Source organism: Coregonus lavaretus (assembly GCF_964263955.1).
Source record: "Coregonus lavaretus genome assembly, chromosome: 39".
NCBI lineage: Eukaryota > Metazoa > Chordata > Actinopteri > Salmoniformes > Salmonidae > Coregonus > Coregonus lavaretus.
In genome coordinates this window covers 13,704,611-13,725,643 of record NC_140026.1, presented here as the reverse complement: position 1 = coordinate 13,725,643, position 21,033 = coordinate 13,704,611, and the positions used below count along the sequence as shown (strand labels likewise).

The window sequence follows — 21,033 nt, the reverse complement described above, 5'->3', positions numbered from 1 at the left end:
CAAATTGCTAATAATTACAAAAAGGTATACATGCTGTGCAAACGGGGTGGTTCATCTTAAAATAGTATACCGAAATACCTAACATTGGCCAACAACTACACGTAACACAAGTCACGTGGTGCGAGTACAACGGCCATCTTTCTCTGAAAACACAAACAACAAGAGTAGCGAGCCGACTAGACATCAACACGCAGCGACCGTAGGAGAGGGGGGAAATAATAAAAACAATATTTTTAATCATTCACAAAATATTGAATGAATGAAGATTGTACACAAAAATAACGTATTTCAAAAATAAACAACATTGCTTCAGAAAGGTAAGCTATGGTTGGCAGTGTCACATATAGCTATCGTAGCAAGCTAGTTTACTAACTGCACTCTTGATTTAGCTAGCAAATCACTTTAATTTGAGAAGGCACATGCAAACACGAGTCGAATGCCTACCTAAATTATCTTGTTTCAGAAGATAGGGCTTTGAACGAGCCGTAGTACAATGTTTTATCGGTTACCATTGCTGTTTTATTGGTTTGTTTTGCTCAGGTTGTGGAAGGCCAAAGTAAGCAGCGGGGTAAAGTTAGAGTTGTAGATAGGGCGGCCGATTGACGAGAGGGGGAGCGCGATTAACACACGCGGACACTCCGCCCGTCTTTGAACCTTGAATGTAAACCCAAGGCCTTACACGGCTAGATATACACATTGTAAGTGTTATGTAATCGAAATATGATTAACTGGCGATATCAGTGTTCATTGATAAGTTACCCAGGTAGTTAACATTTTAGCTAAAAGCGATTGTCCCGTGCATTTTCAGATGTGTTTTTGACTCGAGACTTGTTAGCGTTGCTACATGGCCCAACAGTAGCTTCCTAGTTGCTACTCAATTCCAAACAAGCGGGACGCTGTAGTAGTTAAATCAATTGATTGCCACAATGGTTAAACTTTAAGGCAAACTATTTATACATTATTTGACATTAAAGGCAGTAACAAGCTCATATTATCACTTTATTTTGCTGAAAATAACACCGGAATCCTGCTAGGTAATTGTCGTTACAGAACCGACCCATCGGACACGGGTTGGCCATGTTGTTTACTGTAGGCTAATATTGGGCGGATTCGATTCTTCTGAGCCGTGGGGCACTGGTATATGGCCCGTGACTTGAGCGGGCTAAATCGGTGTGGGAGGAGCACCCTCTTAACTCAAACAGTGAGGGGGTTCGATTAATTTGGAACCGGGCTGCCTCCTGGGCGTGAGCCAGGTGCCCCATTCAAAGCCCACGGCGAAATCGTCTCAAAACAAAACTGACGTAATTAAGCACGTGTAGTAATTAGTAGGATTCTGTGTTCATGTGTAAAAGTCCACCTATTCTCAGGAGAAGCCATAGAATTAGAATCACCGGATCAGATTGCCACGGTCTGAGGGGTTTAGCACATTCTATGAATTCTAATTCTATTGGGGCAGCAACGCAAGCCCATAGCCTAGGTGTCTGACTGTTGGGTGTCTGTTTTTAAGGCAAAGCCTGGGGTTGGCATTCTGTTCCTTAGATATTGTTGTTGCCATGGTGTTTGCAGGTGCTGTCACCAACAGGTGCAGTTTTTTTGTAAGAGGGTGACATCATCATAATTGAATTAGTCACTGGGGCACACATTCTATGAAAATTGAACCTTTTTGACTAAGTTATTATTGATGGCTAAGGTCTTGCGCTGTTGATTATTAATTTGGAACACACAGTTGCATGCTCAGGGTGGTAGGCTAGAATACAGTAGCTGTCATATTCTAAGGAAAAATAAATACTGAACATTCCAAATGCTTAAAGAAGTTTATCAATCAACACAACCTAAGCATTCCAAGCTGCTTTAAAAAGAATGTGTTAAGGCGACACAAATCTAATTACATAGATAGCCTTGGCTAACAGAAGATAGGCTGTCTGCCAAACAGTGACTGGGTGTGTTTTTCACTCTTCTTACTCTTGTCTCTGTCTGTGTGTGTTCCATTTATTTTGTCTACACTTGCTATCATTCACTTATCTTTATTTTTCTTGTTATTTTGCAGCAGTTTGAAGGGAGGTGGTCAGGAATCAAAGGTGTCCTCACCTGGAGAGTCTTGGTCAAGCCACGTTTCAGTCGGAGAGAGAACGACGGAAGGAGAGAAAAGAGAGGGAGAGGAGGAGGGAGAGAGTCGCATCAGCTCCTGGCAGCTGTTCCAGCAGCCTGTTTTCTTCCCTGCGTTTAGACTTAAATCGAGAAGGATCTTTATTTTTTAAAGTGTGATATTACTGCTGTTGTCCTAATCATTATTGTTACTATCGACAGTGTTTTATTTAGTTTGTTTCGTCGTTATTGACTTGACAGTTTATTCCAATTTGTTTGTTCTTGTTTTTTATTTGTACTACTTTTTTTCGGCTGTGAGCAGAAGCTTCTTCCAAACTGTTCTCTTACCCGAACCAGCACTCTATCCCCTATACACACTTGAAACAGGCAGCTATTCTCTATCTCTATGTGTGTGTTTTGGGGAGCTCTGTGATCACAGCTAAATAAGCACCACTCAGCCTTCTCACCTAAGCCTAACTAAGCCAGTCCTAGCCTGGTCCAGCCTTGTCCAGCCTGGTCCGCTCTTCTGGACAGGGTAAGAGCAAAGTTTGTGTATGGGGGGGGGGGGGGGGGGGGGGGGGGGGTCCATGTCTGGAAAATTGTACGCCTAGTTGGTGTGTTTATACTGCCTGTATGCATGTGTGCGCACGTGTTTGTGGGTGCGAGCAAGCATGCATGCTGTGTGTTAGTTGGTGTGTGTGTGTGTCACTGACAGATGCATCCTTTTGTACTTTTCTCCAGATACTCAGCTCTGTAAAGACATAAGGAATATGACTGCTGAGACACTTAACTTCGGCCCCGAATGGTAACTCCTTCTACCTCTCTTCCTCTCCCTCACCGCTCTTGCTACTCCTCCTTCCCTTACCGTCCTCTTCTTCTTCTATTCTGTCCATTTCCTCTCCTCCTCTCCTGGGTGCTGAGCCCTCAGTAAATGTTTGTGTAGAGATTAATGTGAGGAGGGAGGGAGGGAGACGTAGGTCTTGGATTGGTAGGCGGCCAGTGGCTGGTCAACTCTAATAGGGGGCCAGTATGAAAAATGTATGCATTCTCTAATTGTAAGTCGCTCTGGATAAGAGCGTCTACTAAATGACCAAAATGTCAATTGGATCACTATAAAAAATGGACTGTGACTGCTGGCTGCTGTGCCGTGTGCGTCTTGGTGCTCCGCCAACCACCAGATCACTCCTCCCACCTCTGTAAAGTTTGCATGCGGTGGCGCACACATTTTCGTCCATGCCTTTTTCCACTTTCCTTCCCTTTTCTTAAAAAGTACTGGCTGGATATGGTGTGGTGGCTTTGTATGCCGAAAGTCTGTAAAATAGAGCTATTGTTTGTGAAACAGCAGGTGTTAGAATCTAGCCCGTTTAAGACATTCTTCAATGAAATGCTCAGATTGTAAATGAGGTTACTATTATACGTTTGTGCTGTTTGCCAAGAAGTGAGTTGGGATGTAATCTTGAGTGTGAATGTGTGTGTTGACTGTTCCCCCCCACCACCCACCCAGGCTCCGTGCACTATCCAGTGGGGGGAGTGTGACGTCCCCCCCGCCTTCTCCCGCCATGCCAAAGTACAAGCTGGCCGAGTATCGCTACGGCCGAGAGGAGATGTTAGCACTTTATATCAAAGAGAACAAGGTGAGCAGGAGGAAGCCACACCGTGCTCAGTTTCATTAAATGGGTGCTTACAAAGGTCAAGATGAAGTCTTAGGACTTCTGCTGCTGTTGCTACTGTAGCTCAATTGGTAGAGCATGGCGCTTGCAACGCCAGGGTTGTGGGTTCGATTCCCACGGGGGGCCAGTATGAAAATGTATGCACTCACTAACTGTAAGTCGCTCTGGATAAGAGCGTCTGCTAAATGACTAAAATGTAAATGTACTACTACTACTACTTCTACTAATACTACTGTTACTACTACTGTTACTACTACTACTACTACTACTACTACTGCTGCTGCTGCTGCTGTTGCTACTGCTGCTGTTGTTGCTACTGCTGTGCTACTACTGTTACTGCTACTACTGTTACTGCTACTACTGTTGCTGCTACTACTACTGCTGCTGTTGTTACTACTACTACTACTACTACTACAAGTGCTGTTGCTACTACTACTAGTGCTGCTGCTACTGATACTACTACTAGTGCTGCTGCTACTGATACTACTACTACTACTAGTGCTGCTACTACTAATAGTGCTGCTACTACTACTACTACTACTACTACTAGTGCTGTTACTACTACTACTAGTGCTGTTTCTACTACTACTGCTGCTACTACTACTAGTGCTGCTGCTACTGATACTACTAGTGCTGCTGCTGCTACTACTACTAGTGCTGCTGCTACTACTACTAGTGCTGCTGCTACTACTACTACTACTAGTGCTGCTGCTACTACTACTGCTACTACTAGTGCTGCTGCTACTACAACTAGTGCTAGTGCTGTGCTAGTGCTGCTGCTACTACTACTACTAGTGCTACTACTACTACTGCTACTACAACTACTACTAGTGCTGCTGCTACTACTACTACTAGTGCTGCTGATACTACTACTACTAGTGCTGCTGATACTACTACTACTACTACTGATACTACTAGTGCTGCTGCTACTACTACTAGTGCTGCTGCTACTGATACTACTAGTGCTGCTGCTACTACTACTAGTGCTGCTACTGATACTACTAGTGCTGCTGCTACTACTACTACTAGTGCTGCTGCTACTACTACTAGTGCTGCTGCTACTACTACTACTACTACTGCTACTACTAGTGCTGCTGCTACTACTAGTGCTGCTGATACTACTACTAGTGCTGCTGATACTACTACTACTACTACTACTACTACTAGTGCTGCTGCTACTACTACTACTAATACTACTACTACTACTACTAGTGCTACTACTACTAGTGATAGTGCTGCTACTACTACTAGTGCTGCTGCTACTACTACTACTACTACTACTGCTAGTGCTGCTACTACTATTACTACTACTAGTGCTGCTACTAATACTACTACTACTAGTAGTGCTGCTGCTACTGCTAGTGCTGCTGCTACTACTGCTAGTGCTGCTGCTACTACTACTGCTAGTGCTGCTGCTACTACTACTAATACAACTACTACTACTAGTGCTGCTGCTACTACTAGTGCTAGTGCTGCTACTACTACTACTACTAGTGCTGCTGCTACTACTACTACTACTACTAGTGCTGCTGCTACTACTACTAGTGCTGCTGCTACTACTACTACTACTACTACTGCTAGTGCTGCTGCTGCTACTACTACTACTACTGCTAGTGCTGCTGCTACTACTACTACTACTGCTAGTGCTGCTGCTACTACTACTACTACTACTAGTGCTGCTGCTACTACTACTAGTGCTGCTGCTACTACTACTACTACTACTACTAGTGCTGCTGCTACTACTACTAGTGCTGCTGCTACTACTACTACTACTACTACTGCTAGTGCTGCTGCTGCTACTACTACTACTGCTAGTGCTGCTGCTACTACTACTACTACTACTACTACTACTACTAGTGCTGCTACTACTACTACTACTAGTGCTGCTGCTACTACTACTAGTGCTGCTGCTACTAGTGCTGCTGCTACTACTACTACTACTAATGCTGCTACTACTACTACTACTACTACTACTGCTGCTACTACTACTACTACTACTAATGCTGCTGCTGCTACTACTACTGCTAGTGCTGCTGCTGCTATTACTACTAGTGCTGCTGCTACTACTACTACTAGTGCTACTACTACTAATGCTGCTGCTACTACTACTACTAGTGCTGCTGCTACTACTACTACTAGTGCTGGTACTACTACTAGTACTACTGCTGCTGTTGCTACTACTACTTTTTTACTGCTGTTGTGGCGGCAGGTAGCTTAGCGGTTAGAGCATTGGGCCTGTAACCGAAAGGTAGCTGGTTCGAATACTTGAGCCAACAAGGTGAAAAGTATGTCGATGTGCCCTTGAGCAAGGCACTTAACCCTAAATAACACCAGGGCGCTGTACTACTATGGCTGACCCTGTAAAACAACACATTTCACTGCACCTATCTGGTGTATCTTCCCTTTTTTTTTTGCTACTGCTGTTATTACTATTGCTGCTGCTGTTACTACTACTGCTGCTACTGCTACTACTTATACTACTGCTACTAATACTACTTATGCATTTAAGTCCAGGAGTAGGCTTAACCTGGGTCCCTGCAACCTGCCGTAATTGTGAAATGACATGTAATGGTGGTATGACTGATTCATGTGTGAGGTTATGCTATAGTTGTGAAGTGTCTGTGTTGTTAACTTCCCCATATTAAGTAGAGTTTGTTTACATTGTGTTGCTGTTGTGTTCTCTGTTGTTGTGTCCAGGCCCCAGAGGACATGCAGGATAAGGAGTTTGCTTCTATTCTGCAAGATGAGCCCATGCAGCCGCTGGCACTGGAGCCACTCACTGAGGAGGAGCAGGTCAGACGGACACACACACACACACACACACCTGTCTCAAACTGTTGGTCGTACAAGCTGCCAAACACACAAATCTATATTTTTCAGTCTGAGCGACATATACTTGATCACACCCAACTGACATTCCCTACATTCTTTCATTCTCCTTTCAGAGGAACTTCTCCATGTCTGTGAACAGTGTGGCTGTGCTGAGGCTCATGGGTAAAGGAGGGGGAGTTGCCCCAGCGGGCGTGGCCCGAGGCAGAGGCACCACGCGAGGAGGAGGCCGAGGTGAGACACTATCAATAATTGCTCCCTAGACACTGATCTAAGAACAGTTCTGCGTTTTGCCACTAATGATTTAAGGTTAGGATTTATCAATCAAATGTATTTATAAACCCCTTTTTACATCAGCAGATGTCACAATGTGCTTATACAGAAACCCAGCCTAAAACCCCAAACAGCAAGCAATGCAGATGTAGAAGCATAGGAGGGTAAGCTGATCCTAGATCTGTGCCTAAGGGCAACTTTTACCCAGAGCACATGATCACAGGAGCAATGAGCTCCAGCAATGAGCTCAAGCCATAACAATTTCAGTCTAGGGAACAGAAAAGCCAGACTTATTTAAGGCAGACTTTTGCTTGTGTGACCTCATCTGAAAACTGTGATTCTTCTTGGACCTGTCCAAATAGTCCATTTGTCAGGACACACCTGTCTTGGACTGCCTTGCTTATGTACTTTACCTTGTTAAACTCTCAGTACTTACAGTACTGTATTCAGACCCCTTGACCTTTTCCTCATTTTGTTACATTACAGCCTTATTCTAAAAAGGATAAATAAATTAAAATCCTCATCAATCTACACACAATACCCTATAATGACAAAGCGAAAACAGGTTTTTAGAATTTTTTGCAAATTTATATTTAAAAAAGAATATACCTTATTTACATAAGTATTCAGACCCTTTGCTGTGAGACTCAAAATTGAGCTCAGGTGCATCCTGTTTCCATTGATCATCCTTGAGATGTTTCTACAACTTGATTGGAGTCCACCTGTGGTAAATTCAATTGATTGAACATGATTTGGAAAGGCACACACCTGTCTATATAAGGTCCCACAGTTGACAGTGCATCTCAGAGCAAAAACCAAGTCACGACGTCGAAGGAATTGACCGTAGAGCTCCGAGACAGGATTGTGTTGAGGCACAGATCTGGGGAAGGGTACCTAAAAATGTCTGCAGCTTTGAAGGTCCCCAAGAACACAGTGGCCTCCATCATTCTTAAATGGAAGAAGTTTGGAACCACCAAGACTCTTCCTAGAGCTGGCAGCTGGCAAAACTGACCAATCTGGGGAGAAGGGCCTTGGTCAGGGAGGTGACCAAGAACCCAATGGTCACTCTGACAGAGCTCCAGAGTTCCTCTGTGGAGATGGGAGAACCTTCCAGAAGGACAACCATCTCTGCAGCACGCCACCAATCAGGCCTTTATGTGGCCAGACGGAAGCCCACTCCTCAGTAAAAGGCACATGAAAGCCCGCTTGGAGTTTGCCAAAAGGCACCTAAAGGACTCTCAGACCATGAAAAACAAGATTCTCTGGTCTGATGAAACCAACATTGAACTCTTTGGCCAGAATGCCAAGCGTCAAGTCTGGAGGAAACCTGGCACCATCCCTACGATGAAGCATGGTGGTGGCAGCATCATGCTGTGGGGATGTTTTTCAGGGAGTGGGAGTCTAGTCAGGACCGAGGGAAATATGAACGGAGCAAAGTACAGAGAGATCCTTAATGAAAACCTTCTCCAGAGCACTCAGGACCTCAGACTGGGGCGAGGTTCACCTTCCAACAGGACAACAACCCTAAGCCCACAGCCAAGACAACACAGGAGTGGCTTCGGGACAAGTCTCTGAATGTCCTGAGTGGCCCAGCCAGAGCCCGGACTTGAACCCGATCGAACATCTCTGGAAATAGCTGTGCAGCGACGCTCCCAATCCAACCTGACAGAGCTTGAGAGGATCTGCAGAGAAGAATGGGAGAAACAGGTGTGCCAAGCTTGTAGTGTCATACCCAAGAAGACTCGAGGCTGTAATCGCTGCCAAAGGTGCTTCAACAAAGTACTGAGTAAAGGGTCTGAATACTTATGTATATGTGATATTTAAGTTTTTAAAATAAATAAAATATTAGCTGAAATGTCTAAAAGCCTGTTTTTGCTTTGTTATTATGGGGTATTGTATGTAGATTGATGAATAAAAAAATTATAATTTAATCAGTTTTAGAAGAAAGCTGCAACGTAACAAATGTGGAAAGTCGAGGGGTCTGAATACTTTCCGAATGCACTGTATGTACTTTACCTTGTTAAACGCACAGTAGTTACAATGCCAGTCAAAAGTTTGGACACACGTACTCATTTCAGGGTTTTTCTTTATTTTTACTATTTTCTACATTGTAGAATAATAGTGAAGACATCAAACTATGAAATAACACATATGGAATCGTGTCGTAACCAAAAAAGTGTTAAACAAATAAAAATATATTTGAGATTTGAGATTCTTCAAATAGCCACCCTTTGCCTTGATGCCAGCTTTGCACACTCTTGGCATTCTCTAAACCAGCTTCATGAGGTAGTCACCTGGAATGCATTTCAATTAACAGGTGTGCCTTGTTAAAAGTTAATTTGTGGAATTTCTTTCCTTCTTAATGTGTTTCAGCCAGTCAGTTGTGTTGTGACAAGGAAGGGGGGGTATACAGAAGATAGCCCTATTTGGTAAAAGACCAAGTCCATATTATGGCAAGAACAGCTCAAATAAGCAAAGAGAAACGACAGTCCATCATTACTTTAAGACATGAAGGTCAGTCAATACCGAACATTTCAAGAACTTTGAAAGTTTCTTCAAGTGCAGTCGCAACAACCATCAAGCGCTATGATGAAACTGGCTCTCATGAGGACCGCCACAGGAATGGAAGACCCAGAGTTACCTCTGCTGCAGAGGATAAGTTGATTAGAGTTACCAGCCTCAGAAATTGCAACCCAAATAAATGCTTCACAGAGTTCAAGTAACGGACACATCTCAACATCAACTGTTCAGAGGAGACTGTGTGAATCAGGCCTTCATGGTCGAATTGCTGCAAAGAAACCACTACTAAATAATAAGAAGAGACTTGCTTGGGCCAAGAAACACGAGCAATGGACATTAGACCGGTGGAAATTTGTTCTTTGGTCTGGAGTCCAAATTGGAGATTTGTTGTTCCAACCACCGTGTCTTTGTGAGACGCGGTGTGGGTGAACAGATGATCTCTGCATGTGTGGTTCCCACCGTAAAGCATGGAGGAGGAGGTGTTATGGTGTGGGGGTGCTTTGCTGGTGACACTGTCTTATTTATTTAGAATTCAAGGCACACTTAACCAACATGGCTACCACAGCATTCTGCAGCGATACGCCATCCCATCTGGTTTGGGCTTAGTGGGACTATCATTTGTTTTTCAACTGGACAATGACCCAACACACCTCCAGGCTGTGTAAGGGCTATTTTCCCAAGAAGGAGAGTGATGGAGTGCTGCATCAGATGACCTGGGCTCCACAATCCCCCGACCTCATCCCAATTGAGATGGTTTGGGATGAGTCGGACGGCAGAGTGAAGGAAAAGCAGCCAACAAGTGCTCAGCATATGTGGGAACTCCTTCAAGGCTGTTGGAAAAGTTTTCCAGGTGAAGCTTGTTGAGAGAGTGCCAAGAGTGTGCAAAGCTGTCATCAAGGCAAAGGGTGGCTATAAAATATATTTTGATTTGTTTAACACTTTTTATTTGGTTACTACATGATTCCAGTACTTATGTACTATACCTTGTTAAACGCACAGTACTTATGAATGCGCACCGTGCTTACACAGCGTTGTTTGCATATGAATCTCAAGTGTGTCCGGTCTGGTGCAGTGGAGGAAATGACAGTTGGAGTGTTTGTGTGATTTTCATTGTGTGTGTGTTCTTGTTCCAGGGCGAGGTCGTGGAGAGAGTGGAGGGTTCTACCAAAGAAGTATTGAGGACGGAGAGGTAGGCTTCGGCCGTGGAGCCAGAGAGATGCACCGCAGCCAGAGCTGGGATGACAGGTGAAAAACACACATTATTGCTTTTAAGTTTGAGTTAGTGAGGCTTGACAAATATATTTGTAATTAAACACTGTAGAGAAGTGGTTTCCAACTTTGTGGTCTGCGAACCATCCGCGAGGGTACTTCAGGTGGTCCGCAAATTTCTTTAAATGTATTATGTTTCTTAGTTTAAAAAAAAGAAAGAAAATAAAAAAAGAATACCAACATTTAAAATAAGTTGGGAGTATTATAAGGAAATGTACATTACTTTTCACACTGCAAATAGATTCATAATAATATACCTTTAATTTATTACATTCACTGCTAAAATGGACTCAATTTGACCGCCAAGATATTTAATAATAATAATACAAATTACCCACAACTCGGCGAATGGTGGTCCTCAAGCTTTTGATGTTGATTTGGTGGTCCCCGGAACGGAAAAGGAACCGCTTCTGTAGAGGCAAGCGAGTCGATCCATTCGTCATTCCTGATCTCTCTTTCCTCCCTTCTCTCCCTCCCTCTTTCCCCAGGGGCGAGAGGCGTTTTGAGAAGCCTGTGCGTGCCAGGGAGGGGGTACGTGTTGGCTTCGAGGAGGCGACCGGTGTCCCAGTGCCTGGGGTACCGAGGAAGGACTACACACGGTCGGACAGTGAGAACTGGCGTACCCTCCGAGAGGAGCAGGAGGAAGAGGAGGGGGCCGACCCCGGGGGCAGCTGGAGACTGGCCGGAGCACGGAGATTAGATGGTAGGAAACTATGCAAACACACACATTATTTCCCATGTCAGTTTAGCTGTAAGAGAAACTGTAGATTTAGCTGATTGTATCACTCATGGAATTCTCCTCCTCTCCCCCTCCCTCTCTCTCTCTCTCCCTCCTCCTTCTCTCAGACGGAGGTCCAAGGTCAGCAGGCTGGCGGGAGCACGACTGTCTGGTTGAGGGGCGTCGCAGGAAGTTTGAGTTTGACTTCAGCGGGGGTCGCAGGCGGGCCGGGAGCGAGGGGTTAGAGGACGACAGAGACGGACTGCCTGAGTGGTGCACTGATGAAGAGGAAGGAGAGATGGGCACCTTTGACGCTTCTGGGGCCTTCCTCCCCATATCCAAGGTAGTGTGTGTTAGTGTTGGTATGTGTGTTAAGTGGTGGTCCTCTGTAGCTCAGCTGGTAGAGCACGGCGCTTGTAACGCCAGGGTAGTGGGTTCGATCCCCGGGACCACCCATACACAAAAATGTCGCTTTGGATAAAAGCGTCTGCTAAATGGCATATTATTATATTATATAAGTGCGTGCGTGCAAGGAGGTTGTCTACAAATATGCCCGTGTTTCTGTGTCTCAGTCATCTAGTTATTCTGTGAATTCAGTTGAATATTCAGAAAATCGTAACTCTTACTCTCTCCGTGTCTTTCTGTCTTCGATCTCTCTCTTGCGGAAGGGTGGAAAGGAGGAGGAATTTGACTTCCAGGGAATAGAAGAGGAGGAAGAAGAGGGGGAGAGTGTTTCTGACATGGAAAGGATCATGAATGGAGGACAGAGAGGTGAGGGGAACTGCACTTTTTAATTGATATCTTTACCTCAATCACCTCGTGGTCACTCAAGGTTTACGAGTGTTTTTCATATTGTCTATCCTTAATAAAAAATAAATAGTAATAAACATATTTACTGTCCTTTTTCTTTCCTCATTCTCTCTCTCTCCTCTCTCTCTCTCCAGTAGATGTAAAGGAATCCGCTGGGACTAGTTGCTCTTCCTCCTCTTCCTCCTCCTCCTCCTCTCCCCCTGGCCCGCTCTCTGCCCCTCCAGCTCTGGGCCTCAACCCCCCCATGCCCCAGCTGTCCCTCACCGTGGCTGAGCTGGAGGCCTCTCAGATGGCCAACAGCCACCCTGTTCCTGTCCCTGTCCCTGTCAAGGCCAGCAAGATGCCAAGTGAAGGTACTCCATACACACTGTGATAGAAAAAGAGACTGTCATAAATACTATCTCTAATAAAATGTAAATTAAGTATTTATTTTAGCAGTACATGAAAAAACAAAAACCATACAGATGCATAAATAAACCGTGAGAACATGAAGCGCTCTTCACCGACATGCTCTGATTTTGTTGTTGTAGTTCTCGAGGCCTCTCCAGCAGGGTGCTCCACCACCCAACAGAGCCCTAGCACCTCCTCCAGTCTGCCTTCACCCCCTCCCTCCTCCTCTGCTGCTAACCACCTCCCCCTGCTACCGGGGGGCGACACCGAGGACGACGAGGGCATGAAACACCTGCAACAGGTAAGAACAGTACAAGTCTGGGGGCCGGTTTCCAGGACCCATTTTAAGCCTAGCTCTGGACCTCTTGGGTTTGGTGTAAGACAGTTGATGGTCTGAAACACTCCAGTCTCATTATCTAGTAATATTTCTGGTTAAGGAGCTAGTCGTTTTGGAAGAACCATTGGTAAGAGTTGTAGATGTTTAATGAACCATCCTGTGTGCAGGAGGCAGAGAAGATGGTGGCGTCCCTGCAGGACACGTCTTTAGAGGAGGAGAGCTTCACTCAGACGCTGCAGGACGGCAGAAACACAGCGGCAGCACTACCACTCTCCCACGACGCTGCCATGAAGTGGTTCTACAAGGACCCCCAGGCAGAGATCCAGGGTAAACACACACTGTTGCAACATACATTGATACATAGGCCTACATGTGGGCAGACGCAAACAATCACATGTACACGTACAAAACCACACACAGGAAATCGCACATCCCTAGGCAACAAGTGGCACCTCTCAACTCTGCTACCTCTTCTCACCCTCTTTCCCCTCACATCCTCCTCCCTCTCGCCCTCTTTTCTGCTTTACCTTCACTTTCTTTTTTTGTCACTTCTCTCCCCATCCTCCCCCTACCTCTACTCTCTCCCCCCTCCTCTCCCCACAGGTCCATTCACCACCCTGGAGATGTGTGAGTGGTTCCAGGCGGGCTACTTCTCCATGTCTCTGCTGGTGAAGAGGGGCTGTGACGAGGGCTTCCAGCCGCTGGGTGACGTCATCAAGATGTGGGGACGTGTGCCTTTCGCCCCCGGGCCCTCCCCGCCGCCCCTGCTGGTGAGACCTCCACCACCACGCCCTCAGCTGCTGCCGCCCCGGGGGTCTGCTGTGAGTGAAAGAGCTGTGGATAGGGATGGGGTGGTGGAGGGATGGGAGGAGGGTATGTGGAGTTTGCTGAAGGAGAAACATAATGTTGTGGTTTATGGAGTGATTGTGGAATGTAAACTAGTGAAGATTTACTGCCTTGAATGCTATAACTTGTTTGTTTATTTTTAGAGCAGTGCTATTATAATAATAATCGAAGCCCTTCAGCAGACTCTTTTATCCAAAGCGACTTAGTCATGCTTTCGCAATGCTCTAGTGCCCTCAAACTCAACTCGGAATTGTAGGGTTTTCTCTAGCTGTGTTGTATGAGATTACTGTGTGCTTGCGTACGTGCTTGTGTTTTTAATTCCGATCTGTGTATGCAGCTCCTACGTGTGTGTGATTTTCCCCTGAATATATCCTGTGTGTTCCTTACCTTCTCCTCTCAGGGTAACATGGATCAGGACCGTCTGAAGAAGCAGCAGCAACAGGACCTGGCAGCAGCAACCCTCTATCAACAGCTCCAGCAGCAGCAGCAGCTATTCCAGCTCATCAGCAGGTGTGTGGGATCAACATGCACTACACAGGATACAATTACACATGACGTTTGTGTGGAAGATGGAATTTGAAACTAAGCAAAGTGGAGCCACTCAAAAAAATATGTGAAAATATTTGAGTGAGAGCTGGGTTGACTTATGCACACAGGAAAGTCTCCCCTGTCTTTTATCTGCATTTTTCTAGAAGTTTCCATGTCTTGTAAGTCTCTTGCTTTTCTGTCCTAGGTGCGGAGAGCAGGGTATCTTGCCTTCGGTGAACAGGTCGATGTCAGTGCCAGATACAGGGTCCATGTGGGACATGCATACCTCAGCTTCACAGCAATCAGGTACGCGCGCACACACACACACACACACACACACACACACACACACATATATGCTACGGTATAGTGTGGAATGACTCTGCGACACTCTTCTGTCCAATCAGGCGGTGAAGCCAGTTTATGGGACTTAACAATGAATTCTTCAACTCAGGGTCCAACTCTCGAACAGCTTCAGAAGGTGAGTGATGGCGCCCTCTGGCTGTGGGAATCTAGTAGCGCATCTCCATGCGCTTGTCAAAATGGAAAAACTCTTTCTAGTTGAGTAGAACCCATAAGGACAGTACAGCCCATAACATCCCTTTTGCCACTTTTCATTTTGAACTTTGTCTTTGAAAACAAAGTAATCTGTATTCCACCCTGACCCCCATGACCTTTGCCCCCTGACCCCTGGGCAGCTCCAGCTGGAGAGGAGAGAAGCTGAACTCAGGGCGAAGCGCGAGGAGGAGGAACAGCGCAAGAGGAGGGAAGAGAAGAGGAGGCAGCAGGAGGAGCAGAAGAGGAGGGAGGAGGAGGAGATCTTCAGACGCAAACAGGTGAGAGAGACAGAGGAGAATAATTACTTTATCTAGCTATCTCACAAGGGGCAATTGTGAGGGGCGGTAGTTTGATTGCTGTCTCAGCGAGTGCTGGCTGTGTGTCTCTGACGTGTGTGTTACCATCTTATGTTGTACCATACCCTTATACTGTGTGTGTCTCCCTCCAGTGTCGCCAGCAGCAGGAGCTGATCATGAAGCTGCTCCAGCAGGGCTCAGGCTCCGGGGTGGGATCAGGCTGGGGCACTGGGGCCCTCAACAAGCCAGGGGCCAAGGGCCTCAGTCTGCTGGACATGCAGGAGGCAGAGAGGCTTCTTAAACAGCAGCAGAGAGCCCAGCAGCAGCAGCAGAGAGAACGTGTAAGTAGTTACTAAAAGACCTACACACACTCACACACACACACACACACACACACACACACACACACACACACACACACACACACACACAGAAGATGGCAAAATAGCAAACGTAATAGCATAGACACATGTACAGTGTTCTTCAGAATTTATGGGATCACCCAAGTTCACTCTGCCTAAGAAAGCCTACTCAAATAGCAAGAGAGGGACTGTGTGACCACAAATGGGGAAAAATGAGACGGTGCTGACACTCCCACAGAGCACTCACATTGAGTGGCAGTGGAAATGCTTGTAGATACAATGCATTAGTGTATTACATTTATGCTTTCTGTTGGTTTCCTATCCACTCTGTTCTAGTATTGATGTTCCGTCTCCTTTCTCTCAACTCAGCACCAAGGCCTGTCCATGGGGGGTTCCTCCATGGGTCAGTGGGGGGACGGAGGTGCTGTCCCGGGGGGCCTGTGGGGAGGCGGAGGGGGGATGGAGGGTAAGGCTGGGGGCGGCGGAGGCATGGGTCTGTGGGACGAGGCGGTGAAGAACCAGACCAGAAGCAGCAGCATGCAAGGTCTGAAGAACAGCCGCAGCAGCCCCTCACTCAGGTACTGACAACACACACACTGAGTATACGAAACATTAAGAACACCTGCTCTTTCCATGACATAGACTGACCAGGTGAATTCAGGTGGAAGCTATGATCCTTAATTGATGTCACTTGCTAAATCCACTTCAATCAGTGTAGATGAAGGGGAGAAGACAGGAAGGATTTATAAGCCTTGAGACATGGATTGTGTATGTGGGCCATTCAGAGGGTGAATGGACAAGACAAAATATTTAAGTGCCTTTGAACGGGGTATGATAGTAGGTGCCAGGCGCACTGGTTTGAGTGTGTCAAGAACTGCAAAGACGCTGGGTTTTCCCCCATGCTCACCAGTTTCCTGTTTGTATCAAGAATGGTCCACCACCCAAAGGACATCCAGCCAACTTGACACAACTGTGGGGAGCATTGGAGTCAACATGGGCCAGCATCCCTGTGGAATGCTTTTGACATCTTGTAGAGTCTATGCCCTGACGAATGGAGGCTGTTCTGAGTTCAAAAGGGAGTGACACTCGATTCCTAATGTCTTCCTACTGTTTGGTATACTCAGTGTATCTCTCTCTCTCTCTCTCTCTCTCTCTCTCTCTCTCTCTCTCTCTCTCTCTCTCTCCTCTCTCTCTCTCTCTCTCTCTCTCTCTCTCTCTCTCTCTCTCTCTCTCTCTCTCTCTCCTCTCTCTCTCTCTCTCTCTCTCTCTCTCTCTCTCTCTCTCTCTCTCTCTCTCTCTCTCTCTCTCTCTCTCTCTCTCTCTCTCTCTCTCTCTCTCTCTCTCTCTCTCTCTCTCTCTCTCTCTCTCTCTCTCTCTCTCTCTCTCTCTCTCTCTCTCTCTCTCTCTCTCTCTCTCTCTCTCTCTCTCTCTCTCATATATATGTCTTTGCTATGTGTACCCTGTATACTAGCTACATATTAGTCATTAGGTGTGTGGGTTTTGAGTGTAAAACTCTTTCACTCACCTGTTCCTATGAACAGTAAATTGTCTATGTGTGTTTACATATAGGGCTGCTCAGTGGAGATTCTCTATTGAAGATGCTTTTTAGTCCAAACTTAATCTGTGTCCGGGGAATCAGCCCTTAATGTGTGAAGTGTGTATTTAACCTATACCTCTTTGCCTCCCACTGCAGTGAGCAGTACATGTTGAGTGTGTGTCTGTGTATGTTTAAATGTTAAACCTCTCTCCCTTTTCTGTGTCTTTGTATCTCTCCGTCTCCTCCCTCCCTGTAGTGAGCAGTATATGCTGAGCTGTAGGAAGCAGCGTACGGATGAGGAGGACAAGCTGCTGAAGCTGCTGCAGGGCATCAAGACGCCTCAGGACGGGTTCACCACCTGGTGTGAACAGATGCTGCACGCCCTCAACACCCAAGCCAACAACACCTCCTCTCCACTGGACGGTAGTCAATGCTGTTTGTCCGAGTTCCTCTCTCTGGATGTTAACTCACTTCCTTCTCCACACCTCCTGTCCCTATTCAAGTATCAATAGTTCAGCGCTCCTCTTATATCACTCAATCCCCCACCCTGGGCCCGGTTTCCCGATTTAGCGATGGAACGTAGGTTTAGGAGTGTTTTTAACGATGCATCATAAAAATAACGTCCGAAGACGTCACACGCTGTTTTCCCAAAATGCCATGCAGTGCACTTGTTACAAAGTGAATCTTAACTGTGTCGTTACAGGAGCTGTCCCGTGCTGAAAATGATCCCAGAATATAGGCTAAAGAGCTCACTGTAGCTCTTATGGCTTTTCAAAGTCGATTTTGTTACACAATACAGTTTTCCCATCGAGAGATGAAATGTTCTGTAGCCTATTGTGTTTTAATACGTTCGCCATAATACAATCATAAGTGTGTTCTCATGCTATTTTGTATGCAATATTTATGTAAAGTCTGCGTTTCTTCAGTATGTGTAAACTATAGAAAATATCAACGTGACCTAAAAATTTGGATGACACCGGTTTTCGTAATTGCTCAACAAATCATTGTAGCCTAATGGCAGGCAGGAATTGAGCTTTAAGTAGGCCTACAGATATTCTACAATTAAATTATTAAACCAATAAAAATTATTACAATAATTAAACATGAAGTAGCAAGTTAAGCGACATTGCCGTATACCTAATATGTTGACCTTTAGGTTATTGGTTAGGCTACAGTGAAATTATAATCGTTTTGGCCTAAAAGATACGTATATTTAAGCGGCTCAATGGCCAAATGGTTTAATACTAGGTAGGTCTATCGATTGCACATACATGAAAGTGATGTCAATATTTAGCCTAATAATCTAGCTATAATATAATTTGGTTCTCTCGGTTTTCCTAAAAAAAAAGGCATCCTTGCTTCGCTTGTTTATAATATTGCAAACTTTTTAGGCTATTTATGTTGAGAACTATGACGTTTTCGGTGGTCACAGAGAGACAGATAAACATTTTCATTCTATGTTTAGCAGAGATTTTCTGTGTGTAAAGTGACGCAGGAGGGCAAACAGTGATCTAAAGATGCACTTAGCTGTTCTATAAGTGGTCTGAGGCAGGTGTTAGATTACGAGTGATTTTAAGTGCAACATTAATAAAGACAGTTTTGGGAAACGGCTCAGAAATGTAAAGATGCTCTTCCATCGGTTCTAACGATTAACTTAGCCTTAAGATCAATGTTCCCTCAAAAAATGTTTGGCACTGAGCAAATTTCAGGTCTGCTGAGCGCAAACTTTGTGAAAATTCTGTGCAACTTCCAGCGCACGTTTACTGTGAACAATGAGGCTGTACCCACTTTAAGTTACAGTTTAAACAGTGGTCAAGTAGGCTACTGTAGCTATTTGATCATAATGTAGGCCTACCAGAGTGGCCTACCATCACAAACAATGGAGAAAATGTATCCCATAACATTCTAACATGGAAATAGCTATTCTATCATTCAGCCTACAGTAGCAGCCAATGTGTGGTGTTCAATGTAGACCTACATTCATGACACTTTTGAAAAAGACATGCAGGGCTTGACATTAACTTATTTATCCTCTTGCCCTTCAGAGAAGGAGTTGCCTGAAAATGTGTTTGACGCAACAAACCACTTTGCAAATATAATGCATTATTATTCCCATACCATTATTACAGTTAATCAAGCAAATTATGCTACCCTCTCCCTATTGGCTACTAAGCTTATTCAAGCCTGTCTCAAAATACCACACTGCCTCTTTTTAAGACAAAAAAATGCTCTTTACCTGACTTGCTTTTCAAAGAAGTCTAGAAATGTACACGTTTTGTGCTCTTGTAGGAAGTAATCACTCCCCTATTGCTGATTACAAATGATCTATAACTGAGCTAATAACTCACTAACTAGCAAAGGATATTAACTACATGTGCACACGTGTACATGCAGCTCTTGCTTTGATCTCAAAACAAGCGCATCCACTCACGACCGTTCATGCTGTAAACACAGTCCAGTTCAAAGTAAATGGCGCAGATCCATATATGGCAATGGCCTATTTGCATTTAGGCCTACTGCAGCTCTGATTGGTTGTGCCGCACCGGTCTGTGTAGAGCGTGTCAATGCAACAGAATCCTACTCTGATGCGTTCTGCCTACAACAGAATCTCTTGCATAGTTTGTTTTGTTTCGTTATGTTGCATTAAAAGTGGCTAATATTGCATTGATTCGATCACAATTGCCACAGTAAAGGGAAACGTTGATAGTGTTTACTAATCTCGTGCTTCTCTCCGTGAGCTGATACTGTATTTCTCGCTGCACACCCGCGGAGCTTAGAAGGATTATTGCTTAAGATGTTTTGCGAAACCGGGCCCTTGTCTATAACCTCGTTAAGTTTTTCCTCCCGATCTTTCCAGATTTGAGGCTTTCCATTCCTTCTCTCTTTCTATCGGTCTTTCTTGTCCCCATGGTATCTATGCTTATCTTATCACCATGTGTATGTCCAGTGTCCACCATCGTGGCGTACCTGAAGGAGGTGGAGTCTCCCTACGAGGTCCATGACTTTATCCGCTCTTACCTGGGAGACACCATGGAAGCCAAAGAGTTTGCCAAGCACTTCCTGGAGCGCCGTGCCAAACAGAAACAGAACCTGCAAAGGCAGCAGCAGCAGGTACGTACTGTGTGTGTGTGTGTGTGTGCGCGTGAACTTCTAGCTTTGAGGATGCCTTCGTTCATATAATGATCTGCCGCTCGCCCTGTCCTCTCGTCTTCACCCAGCTATCAAAGGAAGTAGCAGGGCTGACCATGAACAACTTCCCTCTGCCGGTAAGACCTGTTTCTCACAAGTGTCTCTGCTATGCGTGACACACACATTAGTGGATCCCTCGTAACTCCTCCTCTCCTCCCCTCTGTCTCCAGGACTCCATGCGGGGGGTGAGCCCCAGCACCCTGCAGTCCATGTTCCAGGCGGCCCAGATGGGGAAGGGAGGTCTGTACGACACCCAGGGGGGCATGAAGAAGAAGAAACAGCCTGTGATGCTGCACTCTGACCCCAGCATCTTAGGTAGGACTGGCCTCTTCAGCCTATTGACACCTGTTACATAGTGTACTTATTACTTCCATACGTGTACCTGAATATGACCTGTGACCACTCAACTCCGGGAAACTGCATACCTGATGGATGTTCTCATTGGCTGCTGGGAGGCTGGTCATAGCTCTTTGTCATAACTGATTTAACTGCTCTATGCCTTCCTGAAATTGCCCCTCTCCTCTTGCATCCACCTCTACCCCCTCCTTTTCTCTTTCTCTCCCCCGTTTATTTTTCTTTCCCTCCATCTCTCTCCCGTCCTGACTCCAGGGTACTCATACCACAACGCGGGCGAGCGTCTGAGCCTGAATGAGATGGAGATGGTGGAGGATTACTGATCCAGATCTGATCAGCAGCAGCGGCAATAGCTACTACCTGAGGCCTTCTGTCTACTAATCAGACAAACCTGATGACGAATGTGCACTGCTAGAGGGGAGAGGGAGAGGGATAGGGGGACAGAGAGAGGGGGGGGGGGGG

At 45.6% G+C, this 21,033-nt stretch overlaps 1 protein-coding gene across 2 annotated transcripts; it reads left to right on the top strand.

Annotated features, from left to right (window-relative positions):
* The first annotated feature begins 162 nt into the window (after positions 1 to 162).
* Positions 163 to 20,990, top strand: LOC311113156 (GRB10-interacting GYF protein 1-like). Of its 2 annotated transcripts, none has more exons than XM_084156327.1 (25): positions 163 to 317; positions 2,048 to 2,620; positions 2,827 to 2,890; positions 3,590 to 3,719; positions 6,453 to 6,548; positions 6,701 to 6,818; positions 10,511 to 10,622; positions 11,135 to 11,349; positions 11,493 to 11,707; positions 12,033 to 12,135; positions 12,312 to 12,527; positions 12,705 to 12,865; positions 13,069 to 13,228; positions 13,505 to 13,722; positions 14,148 to 14,257; positions 14,481 to 14,581; positions 14,683 to 14,756; positions 14,974 to 15,111; positions 15,282 to 15,470; positions 15,861 to 16,069; positions 17,285 to 17,451; positions 19,976 to 20,139; positions 20,247 to 20,294; positions 20,388 to 20,532; positions 20,827 to 20,990. In XM_084156327.1, the coding sequence occupies exons 3-25, from the start codon at positions 2,856 to 2,858 to the stop codon at positions 20,892 to 20,894; spliced, it is 3,192 nt and encodes a 1,063-aa protein (XP_084012453.1). In that variant the 5' UTR covers positions 163 to 317; positions 2,048 to 2,620; positions 2,827 to 2,855; the 3' UTR covers positions 20,895 to 20,990. The 2 variants fall into 2 exon arrangements, with proteins under 2 accessions (XP_084012453.1, XP_084012452.1); XM_084156326.1 differs by having other exon boundaries at positions 12,309 to 12,527.
* Positions 20,991 to 21,033: the final 43 nt, after the last annotated feature.